This window comes from Jaculus jaculus, chromosome 11 (genome assembly GCF_020740685.1).
Source record: "Jaculus jaculus isolate mJacJac1 chromosome 11, mJacJac1.mat.Y.cur, whole genome shotgun sequence".
NCBI lineage: Eukaryota > Metazoa > Chordata > Mammalia > Rodentia > Dipodidae > Jaculus > Jaculus jaculus.
The window spans coordinates 5,267,398-5,294,291 of NC_059112.1; the positions used below are offsets into that span (position 1 = coordinate 5,267,398).

The following is a 26,894-nucleotide window of genomic DNA, read 5'->3' on the forward strand; positions in this document are numbered from 1 at the left end:
TGGGAACATGTTACATTCGAATCACCACCTTTGTAGAACCTTGCTGTTGTATGTGAGCAATACCAGCTTCATCAGCATCACCTCTGAACAGTTAGAAATACAAACCTCATCTCTAACCTTAGACCTCAAGTACCAAATTCTGTATTTTAACAGGATTCCTAGGTAGTCCATTTGTACATTACAGTTCGAGAAGAAACACTATAAACCAATGAATACAGCTATACAGAAACTTTCATTTAACCACAAGCCAGATGTTTAAAACATAAATCAGAATAGTAGCCTATTTTATTTTTTTTGTAAACCATGCAATAATGTCTTTTATTAGGCACAGGGTTTTTAAGTTTGTCTCTCTCTCCAAATACAGGCAAAAATAAATGTGCCATTTAACATATTGAAACCTGCACTTATTCATTACCCAGAGAAGGGAAAATTATCCCAAACAATCTTAACCAGGAGACCATTTATTCTGCTGACCTCCAAGACCTGGAGAGGATGTGACAGACTATCTCCCCCAGCGTCTTCATTCTCTGCCAGTCCATAACCCCTCTTCAGGCCAAGATCAGCAGCACATTTCTTGCCAACTATCATTAAATGGCTAAGACTTTCATCACCATCTTCTGCTATAGAAATCTGCATTATTGGTTTCTTGGGCACCACAGAAAATATGCTGGTGCTTGAGGGGAAATGTGAAAGGCAAGACACCAGTCATTCTTGAAGATGATCTTGGCCAGGATTTCCTTGAGGATGATCTTCCCAAAGATGGTGCTGCCTCCAAGCCAGGAGACCTGAGCTTTGGCGATCTTGCTCACCATCTTGGCCTCCCTTGTCCACCAGGCAGCTTCAAGGAAGGTCACAATAGAATTTTTAAAAGAGTTATGTTACTTTTCACTAATTTAATAAATTAAAAACCTGACTCAAAAGTGCATATATTTCTAGAGGTCTGCTGACATTTCATGACACCCTGGTCATTCAGGAAATTGTCACTCAGATAAAGGCTGGTGAGGAAGGTTAGAATGGTCAGAAGACCCTGGACTTTCAGTGTCACCAGCCTATTGTCCCTCATAAACCACCCTCTGCTCCCCACACCTGTCAGGGCCTGGCTGCCAGCTTCTCTCCTATCTGACTAAATCCTCTGAATGGCCAGTGCAATTTTCAAATTTACCAGGGTTTTGCATAAATTAGATATTAAAAATCCTATAGCTTAAACGATTAGCTTTATTTTCCTCAAAGAAGTCTGTGCTTAAAGAGGTAATCCTTGTCTTGAAATTAAATTCTATCTATTCTGGCTATGTCAAATTAGTTTTGGCATTTGATTTACATTTCTGAGATGAGAACCCCCTAACCATGTGTGATACTTCCTTCTAATGGAGTTTTAAGTTAAATGAGGTGTGTAAACATGCTTTAGACATTGTATTCCAATTTAGTTTCCATTTCCTCTGAGGCTTAAGTGAAGCATGAAAAGCAACAAGAGGAAACACGTCGAGACTGGATCAGACAGTCCTGTTTATTTTTTAAGTATATATTTAAAAAATATTTTATTTGTTTGCCTGCAGAGAGAGACAGAAAGAGGCACACATGCACGCATACACACATACACCCATACAGAGAGAGAAAAAGAGAGACTATCAGTGAGTCAGGACCTCAAGCCACTAAAATTGAACCCCAGACATGTGGGAACTAGGGAATCAAACCCAGGCTATAAGGCTTTGAAAGCAAGCACCTTGTAACTGCTAAGCCATTTCTCCAGCCCAGCCTTGTTCTTATAAGAATCACATTCAACTCTCCGGGTCACTGTTGTCGTCGTAATTCTGGACAGTGTCTCTCACAGAAACGCAGTCAGCATTACTCCTCACTGAATGAAGACATGTCTGAGGGCTCTGGCGATCTTCCATTAGGAGGAACCTTTGTTCCTAAGTAACTCTTCAGCAGGCCACACCTGTGGGTGGTGTGAATAAGAAGCAGAGAGTGGGCATGGTGGCTGGGCTTAGATGCAGACAGTGCATCCTGGGTACCTCGTGGGAGAAAATAAATGTCAAGATGCAGGAGCCCAGAGACACAGCAGAGGGTCCTTGCAAAGCTACACCAGGTACTTCCTCAGGCTCTGCAAACATCTACTTACTGAGTCACTAACATTTTTCTTCCTACCTTCATTTTAAACACCAGCCAAAATATATTTCCTTATACTATACACTTGGTGCTATCTGATCTAAATCTGGAATAAAAATGCAACCTTGGGAATCTTCTGAAGACAACCTTGTTTGTGTGCTCAAATGGCGTGGCTTGCTCTCGTTTGTGACTAACTTGGGAATGGGTACCAGCCTCCGTGAAGGGCTTGTACAACACTCCCAGAGCGTCAGGCACCTCTCCCCACGTCCACATCTAAGTCATGAAGGTGAAGAGTGTTGTCTTTGAGGTCGCTGTGAAGCCTGGAGCGCGCTGATGGAGTTGACAGCATGACGGACCCGTCAGGTCTCTGTCCTTCTGGCATCACCAGATGGAGTGATAACGGTACTTCCCACACATCTGCGGGTCTTTTGCCTTTTCCCTTGTAGATCAGAGGAAGACTTACAATTACTACACCACGCTGTCATTCACAAGTGACAAGCTATATTCTGAGTTTGGAAGAGAGGCTTCTAAAAATTTCACAGAAATGAGCCAGAGAATTGAGTCAATGGTAAGTAACTTCTTGCTGGGGGTTTTGGTGGTCACTTTATTCATATATTTTAGGATCACCTACTGAAATATCCATTTACTAGATTCATGTTTAGGCATCTTTCAAAATGTTGAGCTCATACTTAAGGGATATAACATAAAAGTGGCAATCCATGACCTACACAAGCCTTAGCCAGCCTCACCAGACCACATGACCTCTGGACACTCAGGAGTGTCTTTCTGCTCCCCTGTCTTTTCACTTGCACAGCATTCTGGACCAGCCTGGCCCACAAACTCTAGGACAGGCATGCCCAAAATTTGGCTGTTGTACCCTGGGCGCCTTGAAGAAGAGATGCAGAGCAAAAGATTATGGCGATTCACACTATTCAAAAACATACATAGGTAGCATCTTAGCTCATAAAAAGCAACATCTGTAAGGCTACAGGAAATCCATAGATAGTTATCGCTGCCCTCAAGGCATCAATATGCATCCTGAGTGTGGAAGCTAATACTTAAGAAACGAGAAAAACAGCAGTATGTACCAAAAGAACAAGGGCCTGAGAGATGAATTCCCATTCTCTTCATACTAAAGAATAATTTGGATATGTCCTGTAAATCTGTGTGGTACATTTGTGGTATGATGGGATGGACAGAGAACTGAATTACAAGGTAGAATATCTAGCTCTAATGGCATCAGCCAGTCAGTGATGTGTCGCTCGGCATGTCAATTTATTATTATGGACAAATTTCCAAACATACACACACACACACAGATACATTGCATTATATAATTTGCACATTTTTTTCCAGTTTCAATATTCAGAATAAGAATAAAATAGATATAACCTGCATTAGCCTATTTTGCTTTACAACAGAGAAATACCTGAGATAGCTAATTCATAAAGAAAGGCTTACTTTGGCTCATGGTTCAGGAGGTATAAGGTCAAATAAGCTGGTGATGCATCTGGTGATGGCCTTCTTGTTGGCAGAATCTCAGGGGGTCCAGGGCATCACCTGGCAGAGAATGAGAGCAAATATGAGTTTTCTGCCCTTTCTTTTGTAGTTGCCAAGATTCAATCATGGGGCTCCACCCTAACAACCCTATCTAATCAGGAGAGTCTCTCAAACCCTCACCTCTAAAACACCTTAGTGGGGTTAAATTTCTATCCCTTTAGTATCCTAGAAAGGGAATTAAATTTTAATGCATGAAACCCTGTGAGCCATTCAAATCATGTCTAAAACATAGCATGACATCCAGTCCTTTCCCAGAAAATGTGTACCTTGTGGAGTAGGAAGTCAAACCCTGGTTACACTTGTTCTTGAAAACAGCAGATGAAGAAAATGCATGAGAACTTTCTCTAAGACCAACAAGCACATTAAATAAGGAAAGAAAATAGAACTCAAAAAGTCAAGGTGTTAACTGTTTCCCTTGTTGTTTGTGCCATTTGCCAAAATAAAATTTGTACGATACAGATCAACTTAAATCTAAAGGAATATAGAAAAGACTATTTAATACCTTCAAAATTATTAGCTTTAAATTTCCTGATGAAAATAAATCCTTTTGTAAAATCTTCCCAGTAAGTCCCTCTCTGAAGGTCTTATTTATACTGTGTTGATTTGTCTCACAGTTGTGAGCTCTTCTCTGTTGTGTGGTACCGACCCAGAAAGTCGATTAAATGTAAATAAAGATAAAAAATTCATTGTTCGGGTTAATCACGAGCTTGTACTAAGTGTGTCTAGAAAATATCCGCATGAAGAAGCCAAGAAACAACTGAAACTCCCATGCTGTAGAGAAGCTTCACAGCTGTGGCTGTGAGGCGCCCCAGCTCCTGGCTCTCCTGAGGGCACTTCCGATGCTGATCTGGGTCCACATGGCAGTGTCTTCGCCAGGTCTGACCCTGTCACATGCTCGTTTCTATGGCCCAGCCCTTACTATGGACAGCCATCCCGTTCCTCTTCTGAACCCATGGGACAAAGCACACGTCTACTCTGGTTTTGCTCAAGTGTTTTGTCAGTGTGTAGGTCGGCACAGTAACCATAAGAAATGCATCACTTTTCCCCCATGCAGTAGAAGACCTTATCTCCCGGGGCATCAACAGTGAATCCTGCTTCCCCAGAAGCAATGCGTTCGTGTTTGTATCTGGTCATTTGGAGCGGCACACAGATGCCTATGGGCCATGATTCTCCAGTCCTGTCATCCCCAAGGCAGAGTTCAATCCCAATTTCTAGGTGGGATCAGGGAGGATTCCCCAGGTTCAGGGCATTGCAAAATGTTGGCCAATTTTCCCATTTGTTTTGTCTTGTATTTTAATATTCTCTAGACCTTTGAATCAAGTTGTAGAATTTTAAGAAACTGTTCTCGCTGACATGTTTTAAATATTTTTGAACAGGTGAACAATGTGTTTTACAAATCTCCTCTAAGGGGAGTGCTTGTCAAGTCTCATATTATCAAGTTCAGGTATGTAGACCTAACATGCTCATTTTATTCAGTTATTTATTTAGTGTTTTTTTGTTTTTGAGGAAGGGTCTCACTGTAGCCCAGGTTGACCTGGAACTCATTCTGTAGTCCCAGACTGGCCTTGATTTCACAGTGATCCTCCTACCTCTGCCTCTGAAATGCTGGGATTGAAGCTATGTCCCACCATGCCAATCCTAAAATGCTCACTTCTGAACTTTACCTAAAGCTGCACTTCTTAAACCGCACATACATGTCTTTAAACACATAAGGGTATAGTTGAAAATTTAATATCAAAAGTGATACATGCACTGTCAGAAAGGGTGGATATTCAAATATATAATACATATAAATTTTTCTTCATTCTTTCCCTCCCTTCTTTTCTCTCCTCCCTTCCTCCCTCCCTCCCTCCCTCCCTTCCTTCCCTTCCTTCCTTCCCTCCTTCCTTCCTTCCTTCCTTCCTTCCTTCCTTCCTTCCTTCCTTCCTTCCTTCCTTCCCTTTCTTCTCTTTCTCTCTCTTTACCTTATTTCCTCCCTTTCTCCCTACCTCTTTTTCTTCCCCCTTCTCTCCTACCCCTCTTTTTGTTTTGCTTTTATGGGTTTTTCGAAGTAGGTCTCACTCTAGCCCAGGCTGACTTGGAATTCTATGTAGTCTCAGGGTGGCCTCAAACTCACAGTGATCCTCCTACCTCTGCCTCCTGGGTGCTGGGATTAAAGGTGTGTGCCAACACACCTGGCTCCCTTTTCTTTCTTTCTTTTTAAAATATTTTTATTTATTTAGTTGAGAGAGGGAAAGAGGCTGAGAGTTAGAGAGAGAGAGAGAATGGGCATGCCAGGGCTTCCAGCCACTGCAAATGAACTCCAGATGCATGTGCTACCTTGTGCATCTGCCTTATGTGGGTCCTGGGGAATTGAACTGAGGTCCTTTGGCTTTGCAGGCAAATGCCTTAACCGCTAAGCCATCTCTCCAGCCCAACCCCCTTTTCTTTCATTCTGTGGTCCACAGTCAGGAAGGTGATGGAGTATTGGCTCACATGCTACTGATTTTTCGATTTCGCTCTACGGAGGATCCTGAAACCGTACATGAGATTGTTGAACATTTTCTACATGCAAAGCTGCAGAATGTTGCAGGACCCCCCAAAGTTGATCCTGATTCAGTGGAAATTAAGAGTAAGATGGTTTCTCACATCAATTCCTTTTCCCCGAAATAACCCCCATGTTGGGCTTGGGCACTCATTTAAATTAAGAGTAAATTGGATGGAGGGTAGATTTGAGAGTGGGAATGGGAGTGGACTGAAGGAATTATTATGGTTTTATTGTCTATACTTATGGAAGCTGTCAGTAAAATGTTAATAAAAAGAGTAAGTTAGTTTTTCACATTTATTCCCCTTCCATGGAATAATTCCATGTTGGATTTGGGCACTTGAGATCTCTTTAATTCTTAGTTCTTGTCACTTACACATTCATTGATTTGGAACTAAATTGGTCCTAGTAGAGTTTTTAAATTTAAAACAGTGCTCTAACTCACACATCTCTTGCAAGCTTGCCATTAACTCAAGAGAAAGGTGCAGAATCCAATTAGAAATGGAGGAAGTGGCTTTGTATGCCACGCTTGTTTTTTCTAGTTTCCACAATAAGTTCTGAGAATATGATATTTAGGAAGGTTGGTGTCATCTACACATTTATTTTCATGAGTATACCTTGTCATAACTGCTTTTCTTATCTCATTTACCTAAAAATATATTTATTGATACTTAAATTTAGTATGTTTTACAAATACAACTGAAAATCTTAGGTAGACTTTTTGAATGACAATTTTATATATGTACATAACATATTTGATCACAATTCCCTCCCACCATCACACTCATTCACAACTCCATACCCTTTCCACTGATCCCATTTCTCTACCCAACCAGTTACTCTTTTTTTTTTTTTTTTTTTTTTTTTAGTTTTTCAAGGTAGGGTCTTACTAGCTCAGGCCAAGCTGGAATTCACTTTGTAGTCTCAGGGTGGCCTCAAACTCATAGCAATCCTCCTACTTCTGCCTTCTGAGTTCTGGGATTAAAGGTGTGCACCACCACACCTGGCCCCTCTTCTATTATGATTTATTTTTTTCTTTCACCTTCCTTTATCATCCATAACAATATGTTGATGGGCCCAATATCATGCAGGTAAGGACTGCAATGGCCACCTCATGTCTAGAGTACAGAGTTCCAAAGCACTCTTCCTTGTCCTCTGGCTCTTACATTTTTTCTGACACCTCTTCCCCAAAGTTCCCTGAGTCTTAGCGGGCTAGGCAGACTTTTTAATGTTGTTTGTTTTTCCAGGTCCACAAAGAACATAATACATGGGAAAAGGCTCTTATTAGACAATGAGACTCATGAGATCCTAAGTGGAACGAGTAGACATTATGGTCCATTTTAGAGCTGCATTATATATGTTTGAGTAGAGCAATCATACTATGTGGTCTAGAAGTAAATTTTTTGATACTTATATTAAAACAGTGAACATAAATATTTGAAGTTGATTTGAATAATTTGCATAATTAGCTCATTATTTTTTGTACTAAGGCTTTAAAGTCTAGTGTACATATATTATTCTTTTTGTTGAAACTTTGCATAGATACATCATGTGTTGGTGCCACCATTTCCCTTCTTCCTGCCCCCACTTCTTAGTGGAATTTCTGGGACTCTCCATGGAGTTGTGGGTTATGAGTTGTAAGATCAACAGTCAGTCATTGTCAGGGGGAGGTAATGCCTCTGGATATCCCTTCCCACTCTATGGCTCTTACATTCTTTTCACCCCCTCTTCTGAGAAATTTTCTGAGCCTTGGTGTGTATGTACATATTCTCTTGATAGCACATTTTAATTTAGACTAGCCACACTTTAAGAGATTACTGGGTGTGTGTGGTTATGGGTACAATAAGGCATGCAGTAGAAGAAGGAAGCAGAGAACAGAGGTCAGACAGACAGAATTATCATAGAGTGCTAACACAAAAGCTAAATGATCTAAGGAGAAACCCAAACTGATGGTAACCAATCCTACTTGCTTAGAATAGGAAGCCTTAACTGGGACAGGGCCAGTTACATAATTTGTGCATGTCTATGCAACGTAAAAATGTCATACTTTTGTCAAAAAGCAAGAGAAATACGTTTGGACATGTTACTAAAATGATAAGGCTTTTCTTTGTCCTATGAGGCTCTCTCAAATTTTAATCATCTCTGTGTATTTCAGAAATCAACAAGACAGAAACAGACAACTATCTCAACAACTGTAAGTGAATACACTTATTTTTTTAAAAAATATATAATTTATTATTTATTTGCAAGTAGAGCAGGGAGGGAGATAAGGAGAAGGAGGGGGGTGGAGTGGATAAACAGCCTCCTGCACTGTAAATGAGCTCCAGAAGCAAATGATGCTTTGTGCCTGACTTTACTTGGGTACTGGGGATTTGAACCCAGGCCATCAAACTTTGCAAGCATGTGACTTTAGCCTGTTAACAATCTCTCCAGCCCTCAATATACTTACTAAGTCTGCATTACCTGAATGTGACGGGTGAGTAATCACTCACTTTCTTTGTATTGGTTGGTTGGAGTTGTGGGAACAGAATGGAGCTTGAAAGTCTATGTTCAGCTCATAAGCACTGACCTTAGCTCCAAGGTCCACTAAGAGTAGCAGAAGTGGGAAAGCTTCAGAGGATAAGCAGGTTCCCTTGACCATGGGTGTTACCTTTATGTTGCTTGGATTAAACACTCAACCAAAAGCAGCTGATGGAAGGAAAGGATTTATTTTGGCTCATAGTCTTGAGGGGAAGCTCCATGATGCCAGGGGAAAGCATGGCATGGAGCACTGGACATCACCTCTGCCACAGCAGGTGGGAAATAGCAGCAGGAGAGTGAGCTGAGCTCTGCAAGGCAGAGCTGGATAGAACCCTGCCAAGCCTGATCCGGCAATACGCCTACAGCAAGGTTACATCTCCCAAATTACCACCAGCGAGGGACCAGGCATTCAAAGCACATGAATTGATGAGGGACATATGATTCCAGCACCCCAAGTTGGAAGTGAGTTGGACAACTGCTAGAGGCAAAAACTCCAGTAATTACATTCCATTTGCATATTTATATTCATACACTTTTCTGAAGGTTATGTAAAACGCAGCCATATGTTTGTATTTTTCAGTAAGAGGCAGAAACTTAATGTCAGTCTACTTTACATAAAATCATCTTGATGCTGTTACTTTACAATATGGGAATGTAGGCAATTATAGTGCTGAGGTATATTTTGATGAAATTGCAGATGGCTCGAAAATACTACATATACATATATATGTGTGTATGTATTTGTCTTTTCAAGGTAGGGTTTCATTCTAGTCCAGGCTGACCTGGAATTCACTATGTAGTCTCAGGGTGGCCTCGAACTCATATCAATCCTCCTACCTCTGCTTCCCAAGTGCTGGGATTAAAGCCGTCCCCACCACACCAAGCTGTGCGTACATATTTTAAAGGTGCCGATTCTGGATTTAGTCCTTGTCTCTCTTACCGATCAGTTACTCTAAGTGATCATGTTTCAGAGAACATATTTAATAGTTAAAAAATTGTTCACACTATATTTCTCTTCAAAAAAATCTGGAAGATGTGTTATTCAGTAGCTCAGAATGTTGGTTAATTCGTAAACGTCGCTAAGCCTGGAACTAAGATATACAATATAATCCCTTTCTCTAATTGACATGTGTTGTTAGCATAAATATTGATTAGGAACTTTCCATGTGCTAGTACTGTGTTAGGAAATAGGGATGCAAAAGAGGCAAAATGTAACCCTTGCCTAAATAAAGCAGTGTGGTCTCCACTATGACCACACCAAGGAGACTGACGTCTTAATTCTAAAGTAGCAGCTCTTAAGCAAGTGCCTTCTAGTTACACAAGGTGTCATCTACTGCGGCCTTTTGTCCTGGTTGTGTGAGGGCATGGCAGTCATAGCTAATATGTAACAGGCCAGGAGTTACATTAATCCTTCTGGACATCTGATTATGACATAAGCTTACATGGTTTAAAGTGTTCTGGTGGCCAGGTTGAAAAGTAAACCCTATTATAAACAATGCGGAGGAGCACACACACAGACACATGATATATGATTGTGGCTACTGTTAGTATTATTATTAGTGTTATTGTTAAGGAAACATCAAGGAAGTCATAACTAATACACTTTGGAAGCAGAAGTCATCCTTGGAGAGATAATGGCTAATTTAAATATTATAAGAGGGGCTGGAGAGATGGCTCAACAGTTAATGGTGGTACTTGTTTCCAAAGCCTGTTGGCCTCTGTTTGAGTCCCCAGAACCGGTGGGAAGCCAGATGCACAAAGTGGCACGTGCATCTTGGGTTTGTTTGCAGGGGCAAGAGGCTGTGGCACAACCATTTCCTCTCCCATTCTCTCTGTTTGCAAACAAATAAAAATATTTAATAAATAAATAAACCCTACAAGAGAGATAGGAGCATATGTAAATGAAATGTTACAATTCGCAGAGAGATAAAATGAGAAAATATTTGATGCTGTTTGAACACAAAGTACAAGAACTTTGGGATGTACTAACACGGTTTGATGCTTAAGACATGTGCTCCTACGTGTGTCCTTACTGCTTGGCAGGCTGTGGGACACGCAGGAATAAATCCACAGCTCAGACTAGTGTCAGGATTATTGGTGGGACCCCGGTGGAAGAGGATGAATGGCCATGGCAAGCCAGCCTGCGCTGGGACGGGGCTCATCGCTGTGGAGCGACGTTAATCAACAAGACATGGCTTGTGAGTGCTGCCCATTGCTTCCGAACGTAAGTTCTGGGCCTTGAGAATGTGATAGGGGAGGGGCATGCGCTGGGCTTTTGCCAGTGTGTTCATTAAATCGCTTGTGAATTTTATAGATAGGTGGATTTAGTATAAATTGAAAATAATGTTTTCATCATAAAAGGGAGTAGGAATCTCATTAAAGTTAGTAGGAGGTTTTATGGTCTGGAAGGAAATGGTATAAAGTATACATTACTATAAAATTATCCATTCATAAATTCATGAGTTTGTCAAAGAAAAAAGTAGGAAGCTCCAAAGCATCTCTCTTTATTTATTTATATTTTGTAAAAAGGTCTGACTCTAGCTCAGGCTAACTTGGAGCTGACTCTGTAGCCGCAGGCCAGTCTTGAACTCAGGGCAGACTTTCTACCTCTGCCTCCTAAGTGCTGGGATTAAAGGTGTATGCCGCCATGTCCATCTTAAAGGCAGCTTTGACCTTTGAGCTTGTTGTCAAAGAGAAGAGCAGGGTAACCACTGAGCATCTCTGTCACAACCCGAGGCCGGGAGAATGGTCGATTTGATCCCAGTGGGTAAAAGTTCAAGCAAGAAGAAAGATAATAAAAGGTGAGGCAGTTTGAGGGTAGCAAATTTTATAATGCACTAGATTCACTAGTTACATTATGAGGAATGATGGATTTTTCAACCCAATGTCAAAATATCAACAGTATAGTATTAGTACATAATGGTGACCTCAGTGGTATTGGAAGAGTGCGGGCTGGGCGAGGGCGTGGACACCGCGGCCATGCGGGCCGGGCGAGGGCGTGGACACCCGGCCGTGCGGGCCGGGCGAGGGCGTGGACACCGCGGCCGTGCGGGCCGGGCGAGGGCGTGGACACCCCGGTCGTGCGGGCCGGGCGAGGGCGTGGACACCCCGGTCGTGCGGGCCGGGCGAGGGCGTGGACACCCCGGTCGTGCGGGCCGGGCGAGGGCGTGGACACCCCGGTCGTGCGGGCCGGGCGAGGGCGTGGACACCGCGGCCGTGCGGGCTGGGCGAGGGCGTGGACACCCTGCCGTGCGGGCTGGGCGAGGGCGTGGACACCGCGGCCGTGCGGGCTGGGCGAGGGCGTGGACACCCGGCCGTGCGGGCTGGGCGAGGGCGTGGACACCCGGCCGTGCGGGCTGGGCGAGGGCGTGGACACCGCGGCCGTGCGGGCCGGGCGAGGGCGTGGACACCCGGCCGTGCGGGCCGGGCGAGGGCGTGGACACCGCGGCCGTGCGGGCTGGGCGAGGGCGTGGACACCCGGCCGTGCGGGCCGGGCGAGGGCGTGGACACCCCGGTCGTGCGGGCTGGGCGAGGGCGTGGACACCCGGCCGTGCGGGCTGGGCGAGGGCGTGGACACCGCGGCCGTGCGGGCTGGGCGAGGGCGTGGACACCCGGCCGTGCGGGCCGGGCGAGGGCGTGGACACCCCGGTCGTGCGGGCTGGGCGAGGGCGTGGACACCCGGCCGTGCGGGCTGGGCGAGGGCGTGGACACCGCGGCCGTGCGGGCCGGGCGAGGGCGTGGACACCGCGGCCGTGCGGGCCGGGCGAGGGCGTGGACACCCCGGTCGTGCGGGCCGGGCGAGGGCGTGGACACCCCGGTCGTGCGGGCCGGGCGAGGGCGTGGACACCGCGGCCGTGCGGGCTGGGCGAGGGCGTGGACACCCTGCCGTGCGGGCTGGGCGAGGGCGTGGACACCCGGCCGTGCGGGCTGGGCGAGGGCGTGGACACCGCGGCCGTGCGGGCTGGGCGAGGGCGTGGACACCCTGACGTGCGGGCTGGGCGAGGGCGTGGACACCCTGCCGTGCGGGCCGGGCGAGGGCGTGGACACCCCGGTCGTGCGGGCTGGGCGAGGGCGTGGACACCGCGGCCGTGCGGGCTGGGCGAGGGCGTGGACACCCGGCCGTGCGGGCTGGGCGAGGGCGTGGACACCGCGGCCGTGCGGGCTGGGCGAGGGCGTGGACACCCTGCCGTGCGGGCTGGGCGAGGGCGTGGACACCCGGCCGTGCGGGCTGGGCGAGGGCGTGGACACCGCGGCCGTGCGGGCTGGGCGAGGGCGTGGACACCCTGCCGTGCGGGCTGGGCGAGGGCGTGGACACCCGGCCGTGCGGGCTGGGCGAGGGCGTGGACACCCGGCCGTGCGGGCTGGGCGAGGGCGTGGACACCGCGGCCGTGCGGGCTGGGCGAGGGCGTGGACACCCTGCCGTGCGGGCTGGGCGAGGGCGTGGACACCCGGCCGTGCGCGGGAGACTCGTCCCTCCTTCTGTACAGCACCCTGTTTCCATGCGCCCCGTGCAGTCATGGAAGACAAGGGTCCAAGGATCTGGAGGGACACTGTGGGCTAGGGAGTGACCGAACCTGTGGAGGGAGCCGCTGTGTCTCCGCCTGGCCTGATCCCTGGGCCTGGTTCTTGGATTGGGAGGAGTTTATTTCTGTTGATGTGAACTTTAAGATGAAATTTTATACTGACGCCTGCAGATTATACACACACATTGATGGTATGGCAAGCTAGAATTTCTCGTTTTCTCTCCTTAGGCACAAGGACCCATCCAGATGGACTGCGTCCTTTGGAGTAAAAATAAACCCCCCCAAAATGAAACGAGGCCTCCGGAGGATAATCACCCACGAAAAATACAACTACCCATCACATGACTATGATATTTCCCTTGCGGAACTTTCTAGACCCGTGTCCTGCACAAATGCGGTGCATAGGGTTTGTCTCCCTGATGCAAGCCATGAGTTCCACCCAGGACAGCGGATGTTTGTGACGGGATTTGGAGCAACAGAAAATGAGGGTGGGCAGCTGGGGAGAAATCCAAATCATAGTGACCTACTTTGGTGTTCTAAGGCATTTAAGGAGAACAGGCATATTTTGTGGAAAAGTGTTGGCTGGCTGGAGAGATGGCTCAGTATATGAGGTGCTTACCACACCAGAACGCATGACAGCCAGTCATGGTCCCATGAGTCCTCAGGTCCCAGGGCTGCAGAGAGAAGGGAGGTGGTGAGCGTCCATCCTGGAAGTTCACGGCTCAGCTAGCCGTGCTTCTCAACCCAGAGCCTGCCTTAAACAAGTGGGAGATGAACTCGGAGTTCTCATCCGGCCTCCACACACATGCTGTGGGGCACTCACGCAAATGAACACCCACACACACACCCCAAAAAATTAATGAAAGGAAAGATAATTGTGCTGTTTGCTTGGTCGCATGGAGCAAGACTAAGGCAGGTTCTCTGTCTCCTGGAAAATGCATACCCTCCTTCCTTTCTTTAGCTACTGTTTATTGAATTTCTTCTGTTAACGTAAGGATGTTTGTAAGTTACCTGAAGAGCAAATGCCCCTAGCCATTGCATTTCTTACCAGAGAATTAGCCATGAAGGAGATTAAGGTTCATTAATGAAGTGAATGTGAATCGTGAATGTCACACAATCATAAAGCCACTGTTCTCCAACAACAAAATTCCTTTCTAACCTCAGTAATGGAGCAGAACACCTGGAAACTCTTTCCTAGGGAACTAAATTTTCATTTCAACTTTTTAGGAGAGGATTTTCTTTCCAAATAATACCATGTCTAAAACCAACATATCCTATGATAAGATTTGATAGTACTATCTTATCTAACAGTTACGCGAGACACACACACGTGTTCCATTATATGTGTAATGAAAACTGCCTTCCCTTTAGGTTACGCTCAGAATCACCTTCGTCAGGTACAGGTGGATTACATAGACACTGAAACCTGCAATAGACCTGATGTTTACAATGGTGTCATTACACCTAGGATGTTGTGTGCTGGCTTCTTGAAAGGAAAAAGGGACGCATGTCAGGTATGTAGTTTTGCTTATTCATATGTTGTCTAATGTCTTACTCAACTTTGAGTGACATGCGCCCTTTACTCAATTTTCTCCAATGGTCACATGTCACATAGCTGATTAAACTATAGGAAATGTAAGTGCAGTGTGTGTCTAGGTATGTGGTATTTTGTCACATGGGTATGTTTGTGCAATTGCCACTGTAGTTAAGACAGAGCATATTTAATCACAGAAAGATCTATGTTAAGAGGAAAATCTCTTTATCTCCTCTGTCATCTCTAACATCTGGCATTTGCTATTTTTTCTTTAACCCTATAATTCTGTAATTTACAGAATGCTAAGTAAATAAAATCATACAATACTTTTGAAATTTCACTTGGGTTCATATCCTACTATTTTTGGCTATTTCCTTGTAGAAAAATTTCAGTAGTACTTGTAAGTTATTTGTTATATATGTATATGTGTGTGTGTGATATGTGTGTATGTGACATATATATAATAAAGGTTGTATGTGTGAGTGTGTGTACAGTGAATGTGCATCTTATCACAGTCTACTGGTTTTGACATTTCACTAGTTTGAGTAGAGTGTTAAATGGAAAATGCACCTCATTTTAAGTCTCTTTCCTTTCTCCCCTTTGGTGCATGTGTGTGTAGCGTGTGGTGTGGTGTGGTGTGTGCAGATGCACATGTGCCATGCACGCACATGCCGAGGTCAGAGGAGAATGCTGGGGGTCCTCCTCTATTACTTACCCTCATGTTTTTCTCAAGACTGAGTCTCTCATTGAACCTGGAGCTATTGTTCTTGGTCAGATGGGCTGCCTAGTGGGTCTGCAGCGTGCGCGTCCACAAGACTGGGATTACAGGCAGGCGAGGCCATGCCAAGCTGCTTGACGTGAGTGCTGGGAGTCAAACTCAGACGACCAGGCTCCCTTAGGCTCTCATCCTTTGACCTGCCGAGCCAGCTCCCTAGCCCCATTCCTCTTAATCAAATATATATCAAATGTGAAAACAAATAGATATGAATGAAATAAATCTGAAAAATAAATATGCACAGTAAAATTTGCTATATGTTGAGAACTATCTGAGGGCGTATTAGGCAGTGTTTTGCTTCAAATGTGCAATAGAACATTAAAAAAAACTCTAGTGGAGAAGCGTCCACTTACTCAGTTCTGTTCATTTCTCATTCCCTGGATTCTTTTCTACTCGTTTCTGTTTTAGGACCTTCTCATAGCCATTCTTTAAGTGTTGGTTCTCTGCTGACAAATCCTCTGAGGTTTTCTTCACAGAACTTCCCCTCCGTGTCTGCAGCACACATTTTGCAGACACAGTTTGACTTGGGCTGATGGCCTGTGTTCTGTACTTGCACCACAGTTCTAGCGAGATGAGAGCAGAACGTAACACCGTGTTCAAGAAGTTTTCTTTGTTTCGCTTTTCAGACGTGTGATTATATATTTTAGCATGAATTTATTTTTTCATTTTGTTATTATTATATATGGACATATCTAGTATGTAAACATCAAATGTTGGTACCATCCTTTCCCTCCTCCCTGCCCCTTTTTGAAGAGGCCTTTCTCATTGGGGATGCAGGTCAACCCCATGGGGATTGTGGGCCATACATTATTGGGAAGTGGAGGCAATGTCTCTAAAAAAAAAGTCCCAACTTGTAGCTCTAACAATCTTTCCATCCCCTCTTCTGCAAAATTCCGTGAGCCATGCTGGGAGTGTTTTATGTCTACTTCAGTGATGGGCACTTAGGAGCCTCTGGATCTCTGGTATTGCAGGTGTTGAGTGTCCTCAGTATCTTTCTCCATCACCCTTGTTATCAGCTTAAATAAGAAAGCAGCACTCTTTCTTATTTCAGTAATTCCTCTGGGGTTTCAGTTGGGGCTGGGGTGGAGTGTGCTGGGTCATTTATCTCTTCAGGTCCAGTTCCCATCTGAAAAAGAGAAGCAGATTCTCCAACGGAGAGTGAAGTCAGCACCAGTTAAATGGGATAACCATTATTAATTTAGAGGGAATTAAAAAGGTTTAGACACTTTTATAGTGTAAGGTTAGTGGGAGCTTGACACTGGAAAGCAGAATCATCTGGATATGATTCTGACTTGTTTCCCAGTTCCAGATATAGTTTCCTTTCCACTGAGTGGATCTGTTAGCCAATCTAAGAGCAGTTGGTTACCCACCATGGCTGTGTGCCACTATTGCACTTGTGTGAGCATCATGTTAGCTTGTTTGCTTCTGAGTTGCTTAGATTGAGTGGCTTGGGCAGATGTTGGCCACTTTCCCCTGGTAGCTCATGTAGCACCTTCCAGCACTAGATGGGCTAATTGTCTGAGGATTGGCCCTGCTCTGGATTCCAGTCAGGTCTCTCCATGGTCCATGCTGATAGCGATTGGTGTCTTCAGCAGTAGGGTCTTACCATTAACCTCTGGTGGGTACTCAAGTGCTTTGAGTTTGTTTTGGGAGATAGTAGGTCTCTCTGATCAACAGCTCATTGTGAATGTAGACCACATCCTGGTACAGGGAATTACAGGCCAGTGCCAAGGGAAAAGAAAAAAGAAAAAGCCACAGAAGAAAGAGCAACAGGAGAAATTGGAGGTTAGGTTTGGTCTCACTCTCTCCAGGTCCCTTCGATTCAGGTGCTCCCTCCAAGGTTTGCTAGAGGGTTCCACCTTTTAGTCTGATTTCCGGCTATAGGATTCTATGGTACCAGTTCAATTTTGGTTCAGATTTTGTGTCCCCACCCTTTCTCTTCCCCCAAATCCTACCCTCCGTATTGTCCAAGCCTCAAGATGCTATTCAGTTATGTCAGCATCTTGGGCTGATCCAGGTTAGGAACTGCAGATGAGTGAGATCATGTGACAGTTGTCTTTCTGTGATTGTGTGAGTTCACTTAAAATGATCTGTTCCAACTTTGACCATTTTTCTACAAATTTCAATGCGTCTATTTTTCTTACTGCTAAGTAGAATCCACTGTGTAGATATACCACATCTTGGTTATCCATTCATCCAATGATGGGTACCTGGGTTGATTCCTTTTTTTTTTTTTTTTTTTTTAGCAACTATGAATTGAGCAGCTATAAACTTGGTTGAGCAAATATTTCTGAAGTAAGATGTTAGCGTGAATTTCTTTGGGTTTATTCTGTTAGAGATTTGCTCAGTTCTTTTTTTAAACTTGTTATTGACAACCTCCATACATATAAACAATATATCAGGATCACAATCCCCTTCTACCACCTTCCTTTTTCTCCATTCTCTATTCTCCCTTCACTGAATCCTTTCTTCTTTCCAAGTAATATCTCTTCTCTTTTGATGTCATCATTTTTCCCTCTACCTTGTGCATGTGGCTTTGTGTGGGTACTGGCGGGTCAAACTCAGATCCTTAGTTTTTGCAGACAAGCTTCTTAACTGCTGAACAATCTCTCCAGTCCCTAGATCTGTTTTTTTCTGAATCTGTAGGTTCATATTCTTTGCTAAATCAAGGTTATCTTCAGACATTACTTCTTTGAATTTTTTTTTTTTTTTTTTTTTTGGTCTCATCTTCTTTCCCCTTTTCTTCTGGAATTTTAATGATAAAAATGTTATTTTTTTTTGTACTACTCCCAGAGGTTCATGAACTTTTCTTCATTATTATTTCCACCCTACTCTTCTCTGTTCCTCAGGTTGGGCAATTTCTTTGACCCTGTCTTCTCTGTTTCACACTAGAGGACATCTTGTGGGATGGTCATCCACATCCTTGTTCCTAGGGCTTCTATTAAAACAGAACTCTGGGGCTTTCAAGGGATGAACCATTGGTATTTGTGGTTTTATAGGTGAATTTCCTAATTTCTACATAGTGCTATAAATTTCACTCTCTTAATCTTTTTTTGTAGTCATCAGAGTTGTTATCAAGAGCACCTATGAGTAATTAAAGGTCTTAGCAGGCTTTGAAAGCTCAAACTTGAGATCGAATCCAGTTGTCTGTCTCCAATGTATGTTTTTATCAGTGGTAGACTCATCACTCTTTTCTTGTGACTTATGTCACACTAATGAGGAGGCGTCTTGTGTAGGCAGTTATTTTGTCAGATGCAGTAGATAAGCCCAGAATACTGGTCTTCAGGAAGATGATGCTTTCATTCTCAGTGTACTGGAAGCTTTGGCTAAGCTGGGTTTGGAGCACCTCCTCTATGTGGGTAACTGACACACAGTGGGGAGAAAATCGCTTCTGTGTTCCAACATGCTGAAGACTGGAAGGTCAATATTCACATTGTATTCTCAACTTGCAAAGTTTCAGTAGTGAACTGCATGGTGAATTACTAATCTCTCACTCTTTTCTTTAGGGTGACTCTGGAGGACCCCTGGTTGCTTCAGACGTGAGAGACATATGGTACCTTGCTGGGGTAGTGAGCTGGGGAGATGAATGCGGACAGCCCGGCAAGCCCGGAGTGTACACGAGAGTGACGGCCCTCCGGGAGTGGATTGCCGCCCACACTGGCATCTAGGAGAAATGATGCAGAGGGACGCAGCGGGTGCTGTAGCGAATCACGCAGCTCTCTCCTTCTCACTAGTCCATCTGCTTGACGAGGAAACTCATTTCACTCCCAGTTTTGCTCCGCACATGAACCTCTCCCTTCAGCCTGATGGACGTTACCAATCTGATCACATATATTCTGTGGAAGTGCCGTGTCATCACAATTTTAACGTGTTGGCACACAATCCCCACTCAGATCTGCAACTTGAAACAATGTCTTCATTTCCTCACCTTCTTTCATCGTAGTGGATTTATGTTTTCAAGGTCTAAACCAAGAAATTGAAAAAAAAAAACCGTAAAACTACTTTTTAAAAGTTGATAACTTTAGTACATGAACATATTGCAAGTTGTTTTATAACTACGTTTTTATGTATAGAAAGACATTAGGATTTTTGGAATGTGACTAGTAATGTTCATCATAAAAGATCAATCAAGTTGGGCTGGAGAGATGGCTTACTGGTTAAGGCACTTGCCTATGAAGTCTAAGGACCCAGGTTCAATTCTCCAGGTCCCATAAGCCAGATGCACATGGTGGTGCATGCATCTGAAATTCATTTGCAGTGGCTAGAGGCCCTAGTGCACCCATTTTCAGTCTTTCTCACCCTCTCTCTCTCTGTCTCTAATAAATAAAAAGTAAATCAGAAAAAAAAAAACTTGAAAAAAAAGATCAATCAAGTAGAAGTGGTAGCAGGCTACTTAAAACTTCATGATAGGGCTGGAGAGATGGCTTAGTGGTTAAGCGCTTGCCTGTGAAGCCTAAGGACCCTGGTTCGAGGCTCATTTCCCCAGGAGCCACTTTAGCCAGATGCCGAAGGGGGTGCACACGTCTGGAGTTCCTTTGCAGTGGCTGGGTGCCCTGGCATGCTCATTCTCTCTTTTTCCCTCCATCTGCCTCTTTCTCTGTCTGTTGCTGTTAAATAAAAAATAAATAAAGCTTCATGATAGATAAAGACTGGAGAGTCACTTGAGAAAATACAAAGAGAAATCAAGATACAGTTTTCCTTTTACAAGCACGTGTCTTTAGCTTTTGAGCTATCTCTTCAGCCCAAGTTTAATTTTTATTTGCAAACAGCCACCAAAATCAGAGTCAGAATGACTGTTTCCTTGTGACTATGAAAATCACATAAACTCTTTGTAATATACCTGTTCTTAACAAGTTAAAGGAAATAGTGTTTATTTAACATTGTACTTCTGAGGATGCCGATATATTACAACAATGAAGAAAGCAAATCACCTGCGTGATTGACGTGATAACATGATAGTCCAAGTACAAGTAAGATGAGGAAAATGTTACCATTCAATTTATTGAAAAACATCTTACAACTTGGGTACAGAATAAAAGTTTATTTCAGAATGATCTCCATGCCTTATTTGGCAAGACAGTTGTAGTGAGTGGGCATGAATGAAAAGAGACGCAGTGAAATACTGACTGAAATGGCATTATCACAACTTCTTCCGAGCTGTAGCGCTTGAAGAAAATAAGGTGCAGGTGCCGCTGTGTCCTGTGCGCGGTCCTCTGATCGGGGTGGTGGCCGATAGACGCCTCCTGCGGTCACTTCCATTGTGCGCGTGGAAAGGGGCCTCGTCTGGACAGCTTCTCAGACTCAACTGGGATGACGCCACAGGAAGCTGCTTCTTGGGGACACTTGGCACACTGCTGAGTGGCTAGCCACCTGGATCAAAGACTGAAGAGCAAAAATCTAAGACTGGGTGCCTTTCTAATGTTCGCCTGGATGAATTACCAGTCCTCGAATGCAGCTGTAGTATTTGAATACGAGTTAGGACTGATGTTCTTCTAGATGTCCATGGTGAGAGTTCACCAAGTCTCCCGGCAAGCCTGTCCTCATTGCTACGGTGGTACAGAGAGCACAAGAGAACATATACGAAAAGTACCGTGGGAGGCCCGGAGAGAGGGCCTCGCGGTTAGGGCTGCTGCCTGCAAAGCCAAAGGACCTTGGTTCGACTCCCCAGGACCCATGTAAGCCAGATGCACAAGGGGGCGCATGTGTCTGGAGTTCGTTTGCAGTGGCTGGAGGCCCTGCTGTGCCTATCTCTCCCTCCCTCTCTCTGCCTCTTTATCTCTCTCTCAAATAAATAAATAAAAATAAAGTTAAAAAAATACTGTGTGATACAATCAATGCCATCAGGAAATGTCAATTTTTATTAACTCAATACTCACATGCTGAACTGATAAAACTTAGGCGCTTGTCTAAAATAAGATATGAAAACATATGAATTATTAGCCTTAAGTATTTTCTATAAGACATTTTATTCTAGTGAGTAAACTCTTTTGAGTAAATTGATAAAACTATGAATATTAAAACAGCTAAATTACTTCCAGTATTGTTAGAAATTGATACTGGAAATACATTCTCCACATAGGCCTCTAGGTGGCACCCTAAAGCTGTAGGAAGAAACAGGGAAGGCCGTCTGAAGTTCAGACTATTTATTTGTACTTTGTTTTATTTTTCAAGGGAGGGTCTCACTCTGGCCCAGGCTGACCTGGAATCCACTGTGTAGCACAGGGTGGCCTCGAACTCACGGCGATCCTCCTACCTCTGCCTCCCGAGTGCTGGGATTAAAGGCGTGCGCCGCCATGCCCGGCTCCTATATGACAATTCTTTAATAAATGCTGTTGAGTGGCTCTTTTATTTTTGCATTATGTAGAAAATAGCATTATTATTATAGTCATAAGCCATAGAAAGATATTTCTGTCCATGACACACCACATGCAGGATGGTGGTCCCACCAGTTTGTAACGGTGCTAAAAGTCCCTGTCACCTTATGATGTCGCTGCCGTGCACGGCTTTATGCGTGTGCACGGCTTTATGCGTGTGCACGGCTTTATGCGAGTGCACACAGGGACTGCTGTACAGAGGCCCACCGTGCTCGCCTTCCCATGTGAGCATCGCCAATGCAGCCAGGTTCCATCACTGCATTTGGCAATGACAGTGAATGATTCTAACAACAGTTTATGTACTTTCTCTTCTGAGAACTTTATTGTTGCTTTAGGATTCTTCCTTCACTTATAAAAAGGCTCGCTATAAAACACAGTGTCATATTACACCTGCAGCGGCCACATCCAGCTTGTGTTGAGCAACCGGGCTACTGTGCAGGTTTGCGCAGGTCCATGCTGTGACATTCACCGTTGAAATAGCTCAGTGAGCAGTTTCTCACGTATCCCATCAGAAAGCAATGCATGGCCATATTTACATTTATTTGAACTTTAAAAAACGAATTCTAGATTTTACACTAACTGTGTGATTTAAACCAGTTATTTAACTACTGTAAGTCCAAATCACTAGTCTGTAAGACAGAAGTAACATCTACTCAATTTTTTTAAATAATAAACACATAATACTCAAGATGTTTCTTAGAATAAATAGCACTGGTATTCAACTAATGGGAGCTATTGGTACTGTTACTAAAATTAAACTGTAGTCTTGCTTGAAACGATATGATGTCTGACAGCTAGTTGCATACATTGTTTGAAATGAAGGAATGATTTGATTGACAAGATGTGTTGGTTTCTTATTTTATTTTTTATATTTTATTTTATTTTATTTTTTTTGAGATAGGGTCTCACTGTAGCCCAAGCTGACCTGGAATTCACTATGGAGTCTCAGGGTGGCCTCGAACTCACAGCAATCCTCCTACCTCTGCCTCCCAAGTGCTGGGATTAAAGGTGTGTGCCACCACGCCCGGCCTGGTTTCTTATTAATTCTTCTCCAACAAAAGAGTGACTGGGATCATTTAAAAATGTAATGATCTAAGTGATCTCTCCTTGTGTAGGTTTGTTCTAGACTCAAGTTTTAAAAATGAGAAAGCTTGTTCACCATAGAATGACTGGATTATAAAAAACCCCCAGTCTACTTTCAATGTTGCCTCCTTTACAAAGGCTCTCTTTGACTTTCAAAGGAGGTGGCAATTGTAGATTGCATTTCCATACACATTCAAGGATTTCTCATGCTGCCCACAGCTAACAACCTGTACTTAGGCCTAAACCCTGGCAACCAACAGCGTGTTCTCCATCTGTGTAATGTTATCGTTTCAAGAATTTCATGTAAGTAGAATCACATAGTGTACTGTCCTCCCATGTTAGCTTTTTAATCTCAGCATAATCCCTGGAACATTGCAAATTGCTGTGTGTGTCTATTATCCATTCCTGGTTTTTAAATTTTTTTTTTTTTAGTTTTTATTTTTATTTATTTATTTGAGAGCGACAGACACAGAGTGAAAGATAGATAGAGGGAAGGGAGAGAGAATGGGCGCGCCAGGGCTTCCAGCCTCTGCAAACGAACTCCAGACGCGTGCGCCCCCTTGTGCATCTGGCTAACGTGGGACCTGGGGAACCGAGCCTCGAACCGGGGTCCTTAGGCTTCACAGGCAAGCGCTTAACCGCTAAGCCATCTCTCCAGCCCTGGTTTTAAAATTTTTATTGCTGCATAGTATATCGTAGTGTGGGCATGCTATAGTTTGTTTGCTAACACATCAAAGGGCATTTGGGTTGTTATTTATTTGGAGTTATTACAAATAAAATTCCTCTGAATATTTATGCATGTGTTTTTTAAATACACACACACACACACACACACACACACATATATCGTTTTTTCAGGTAGGGTCTCACTCTAGCTCAAGCTGACCTGGAATTCACTATGTAGTCTTAGGGTGGACTGGAACTCATGGTGATCCTTCTACCTCTGCCTCCCAAGTGCTGGGATTAAAGGCATGTGCCACCAAGCCCAGCCCGGCTTTTTAAAAAATATATTTTTGTGTATTTTTTTATTTATTTGTGAGCGACAGAGAGACACAGAGAAAAAGATGCAGATAGAGAGAGAATGGGTATGCCAGGTCCTTCAGCCACTGCAAACAAACTCCAGATGAGTGCGTCACCTTGTGCATCTGGCTTATGTGGGTCCTGGGGAATCAAGCTTCGAAACAGGGTCCTTTGGCTTCGTAGGCAAGAGCTTAACTGCTAAGCCATCTCTCCAGCCCCTATGTCTTTTTTTTTGTTGTTTGTTTTTCTAAGTAGGGTCTTACTCTAGTCCAGGCTGATCTGGAATTCACTATGTAGTCTCAGGGTGGCCTCGAACTCATGGCAGTCCTTCTACCTTTGCCTCCCAAGTGCTGGGATTAAAGGCATGCACCACTATGCCCAGCTTATGTCTGTGTTTTTATGTGGATATAAATCTTATTTCTCTGAGACTAATGGCTTAGAGGCAGTTGCTAAAGCATACAGTAAGTACATGTTTATCTTGTAAGAAATTGTCATATTCTCTTCAGTTGGCTTCTTTCCACTTTCAACCTCTCAATACTTATTCTGGGCACTTGCATCTATTTTTTGACATTTCTCCATAGATGTCATGTCAGTGACTAGACTATAGAGCTTCATGAGAGGGAGGGGACATAACTAATTAATTCTTTTGCAGTTCACAGGAAAGTGGTCTTAATGATAAGTGCTAAGTATAAGTCTATTAAGTAAAAGATTATACTAGGAATAAAAGTAAACCACAGAAATATATGCAAAATTCTATAGAAATTAGGTAGAAAATGACAGTGTTGCCTCCATGGATGTATTAGGACCAACTTTCTATAACTTTAGACTTAATCTTAGTTTATATTAAGTCTTGTATTTCTCTTCACCACATTATTTTGGTCAGATTAAAAAGCATATTTTGCATAGGAAATCTACCTTTGTGTGTGGATTCGCTTCAACACTGTATTTATGGAGTGCATTGCCATAGAGGCTTAAAGACAATAAACATTTATTGCTTAATGCTTATAACCATGACTCTATAATTTGTCCTAACGTAATTATTACACAAATCTCAAGGTTGTATGGCAGTCCTGAGAAGTATAACTGTAAGGTCTCCTGTGGTTAACATGAATCCGTCCATCTCTTTGGCATAACTGTATCCGGTTTAAACTCTGTATCCAGTCACTCTACACTCTCGGGCCTTGCCACTCTGTGACGCTCACTTTTATACTATCTTGTTTTAAACCATGCTCTCTCCCTTCCTTCCCTTTACCACGTGGGCATGCATGTTTGCAGAAGATGCAACTATCCAGACCAGTTGTGATAGTTACTTCCACATTGCTTGGATACCTAATAGAAAATAGGTTTATTTTGGCTCCTGGTTTCAGAGGGATTCAGCCCTTTCTTCAGGGAGGGCGTGGCGAAATCCAGGAGGCAGAGCGTGAGGCTGAGCTTGCGCACATGGCAGAGCAGGAAGGGGGAGTCGGGTCAGGTCTGAGCTAACGGTCAGAGCCCTGCCGCTAGAGGCCTCCATTTACCAGCCAGCTCCAATCCCGCTTTTTTTAAATTTAATTTTTAGTTATTTTTTTTAGTAGTTATGTATGTAGTGTGCACACAGCCATGATGGTACCATCGTTAGCGTTCTCCCTCTCATCCTCCCATGAGGATTGTGGGTGTTGCATTGTGGGGGGTGGCCATCAGTTATGGGGGAGAGGCAATGTCTCTGTGCATAATGTTCCAACGTGTGGCTCTAACCATCTTTCTGCCCCCTCCTCTGTGAATTTCCCTGAGCCATGTTGGTTTGTTTAGGTCTACTTCAGTGATGAGGTCTGGGGAACCTCTGTATCTCTGGTTTGGTAGGAGTTGAGTGTTCTCTTTATCTATCTCCTTCACCCTTGGTTCACCAGGAAAGCAGCACTCTTGCTTATTTCCCCAATTAGTCTTTGGCTGTATTAAATTCTTTCTAAAATAATAATGGGGATCCATGTATCTTGCACTGACCTCACTCTCCGTTGGAGAATTTGCTTCTCTTTTTCAGATGGACGCAGAACCTTAGGAGAGAACCAGCCCATCGCACCTCAGCTCCCTGCTCTAGATGCCGCCACAGCCTCCCACCACAGCCACCAGCTTGGGCATAAGCATTCAGTACCCAATCACGGGAGCGCGATCCACACTGAACCACAGCTCTAGTCACCACGAGTTCAAACACACGGCTGCGCTCTCTTAGTGCTGCCCTGCCCTTGCGTGTCCCAGCTATGCCCCGAGCTTTCTGCAACTTTTTCTCCCCACAGTCTCTTTCACATCTCCCATCAATTACCCTTTCCAATGATGTTTTTTTTTAAATACTTTTTAAAAACTTTATTATTATTATTATTATTATTATTATTTTACTTATTTATTTGGCAGTGACAGACAGAGAAAGAGAGAGAAGAATGGGCACACTAGGGCCTCCAGCCACTGCACATGAACTCCAGATGCATGTGCCACCTTGTGCATCTGGCTTACGTGGGTCCTGGGGAATCGAGCCTTGGACTGGGGTCCTTAGGCTTCAAAGGCAAGTGTTTAACTGCTAAGCCATCTCTTCAGCCCTAAAAATACTTTTATTTACTTACTTATTTATTTGACAGAGAAAGGTGGGGGGAGAAAAGAGAGAGACAATGGGCATGCCAGAGCCTCCAGCCACTGCAGAAGAACTCCAGATGTAACATGGGTCCTGGGGAATTGAACCCAGGTCTTTGGCTTTGCAGGCAAACATGTTAACCATGAAGCAATTCCTCCAACCCCCAATGATGGCTTTGTTTCTTACCTCTTCCATTGAAAATGGAAGTAATTTGAGTAAGATGTACTCAGGCTCCCTCCTTCACCTCTCCACCTAACACACTGCTCACCTGTTGTT

General features: G+C 44.1%; 1 protein-coding gene across 1 annotated transcript in view; it reads left to right on the plus strand.

The window, feature by feature from the left end:
* The window catches only part of LOC101616762 (transmembrane serine protease 11E), a 39,566-nt gene extending 20,095 nt beyond the window's left edge, over positions 1–19,471 (plus strand). Inside the window, exons 3-10 of the mRNA XM_045130408.1 lie at positions 2,553–2,674; positions 5,043–5,110; positions 6,114–6,277; positions 8,346–8,384; positions 10,754–10,934; positions 13,462–13,721; positions 14,605–14,747; positions 19,049–19,471. Of these exons, the coding sequence (XP_044986343.1) occupies positions 2,553–2,674; positions 5,043–5,110; positions 6,114–6,277; positions 8,346–8,384; positions 10,754–10,934; positions 13,462–13,721; positions 14,605–14,747; positions 19,049–19,210 (1,139 nt within the window). The 3' untranslated portion in view covers positions 19,211–19,471. The remainder of the gene's footprint in view (positions 1–2,552; positions 2,675–5,042; positions 5,111–6,113; positions 6,278–8,345; positions 8,385–10,753; positions 10,935–13,461; positions 13,722–14,604; positions 14,748–19,048) is intronic.
* Positions 19,472–26,894: the final 7,423 nt, after the last annotated feature.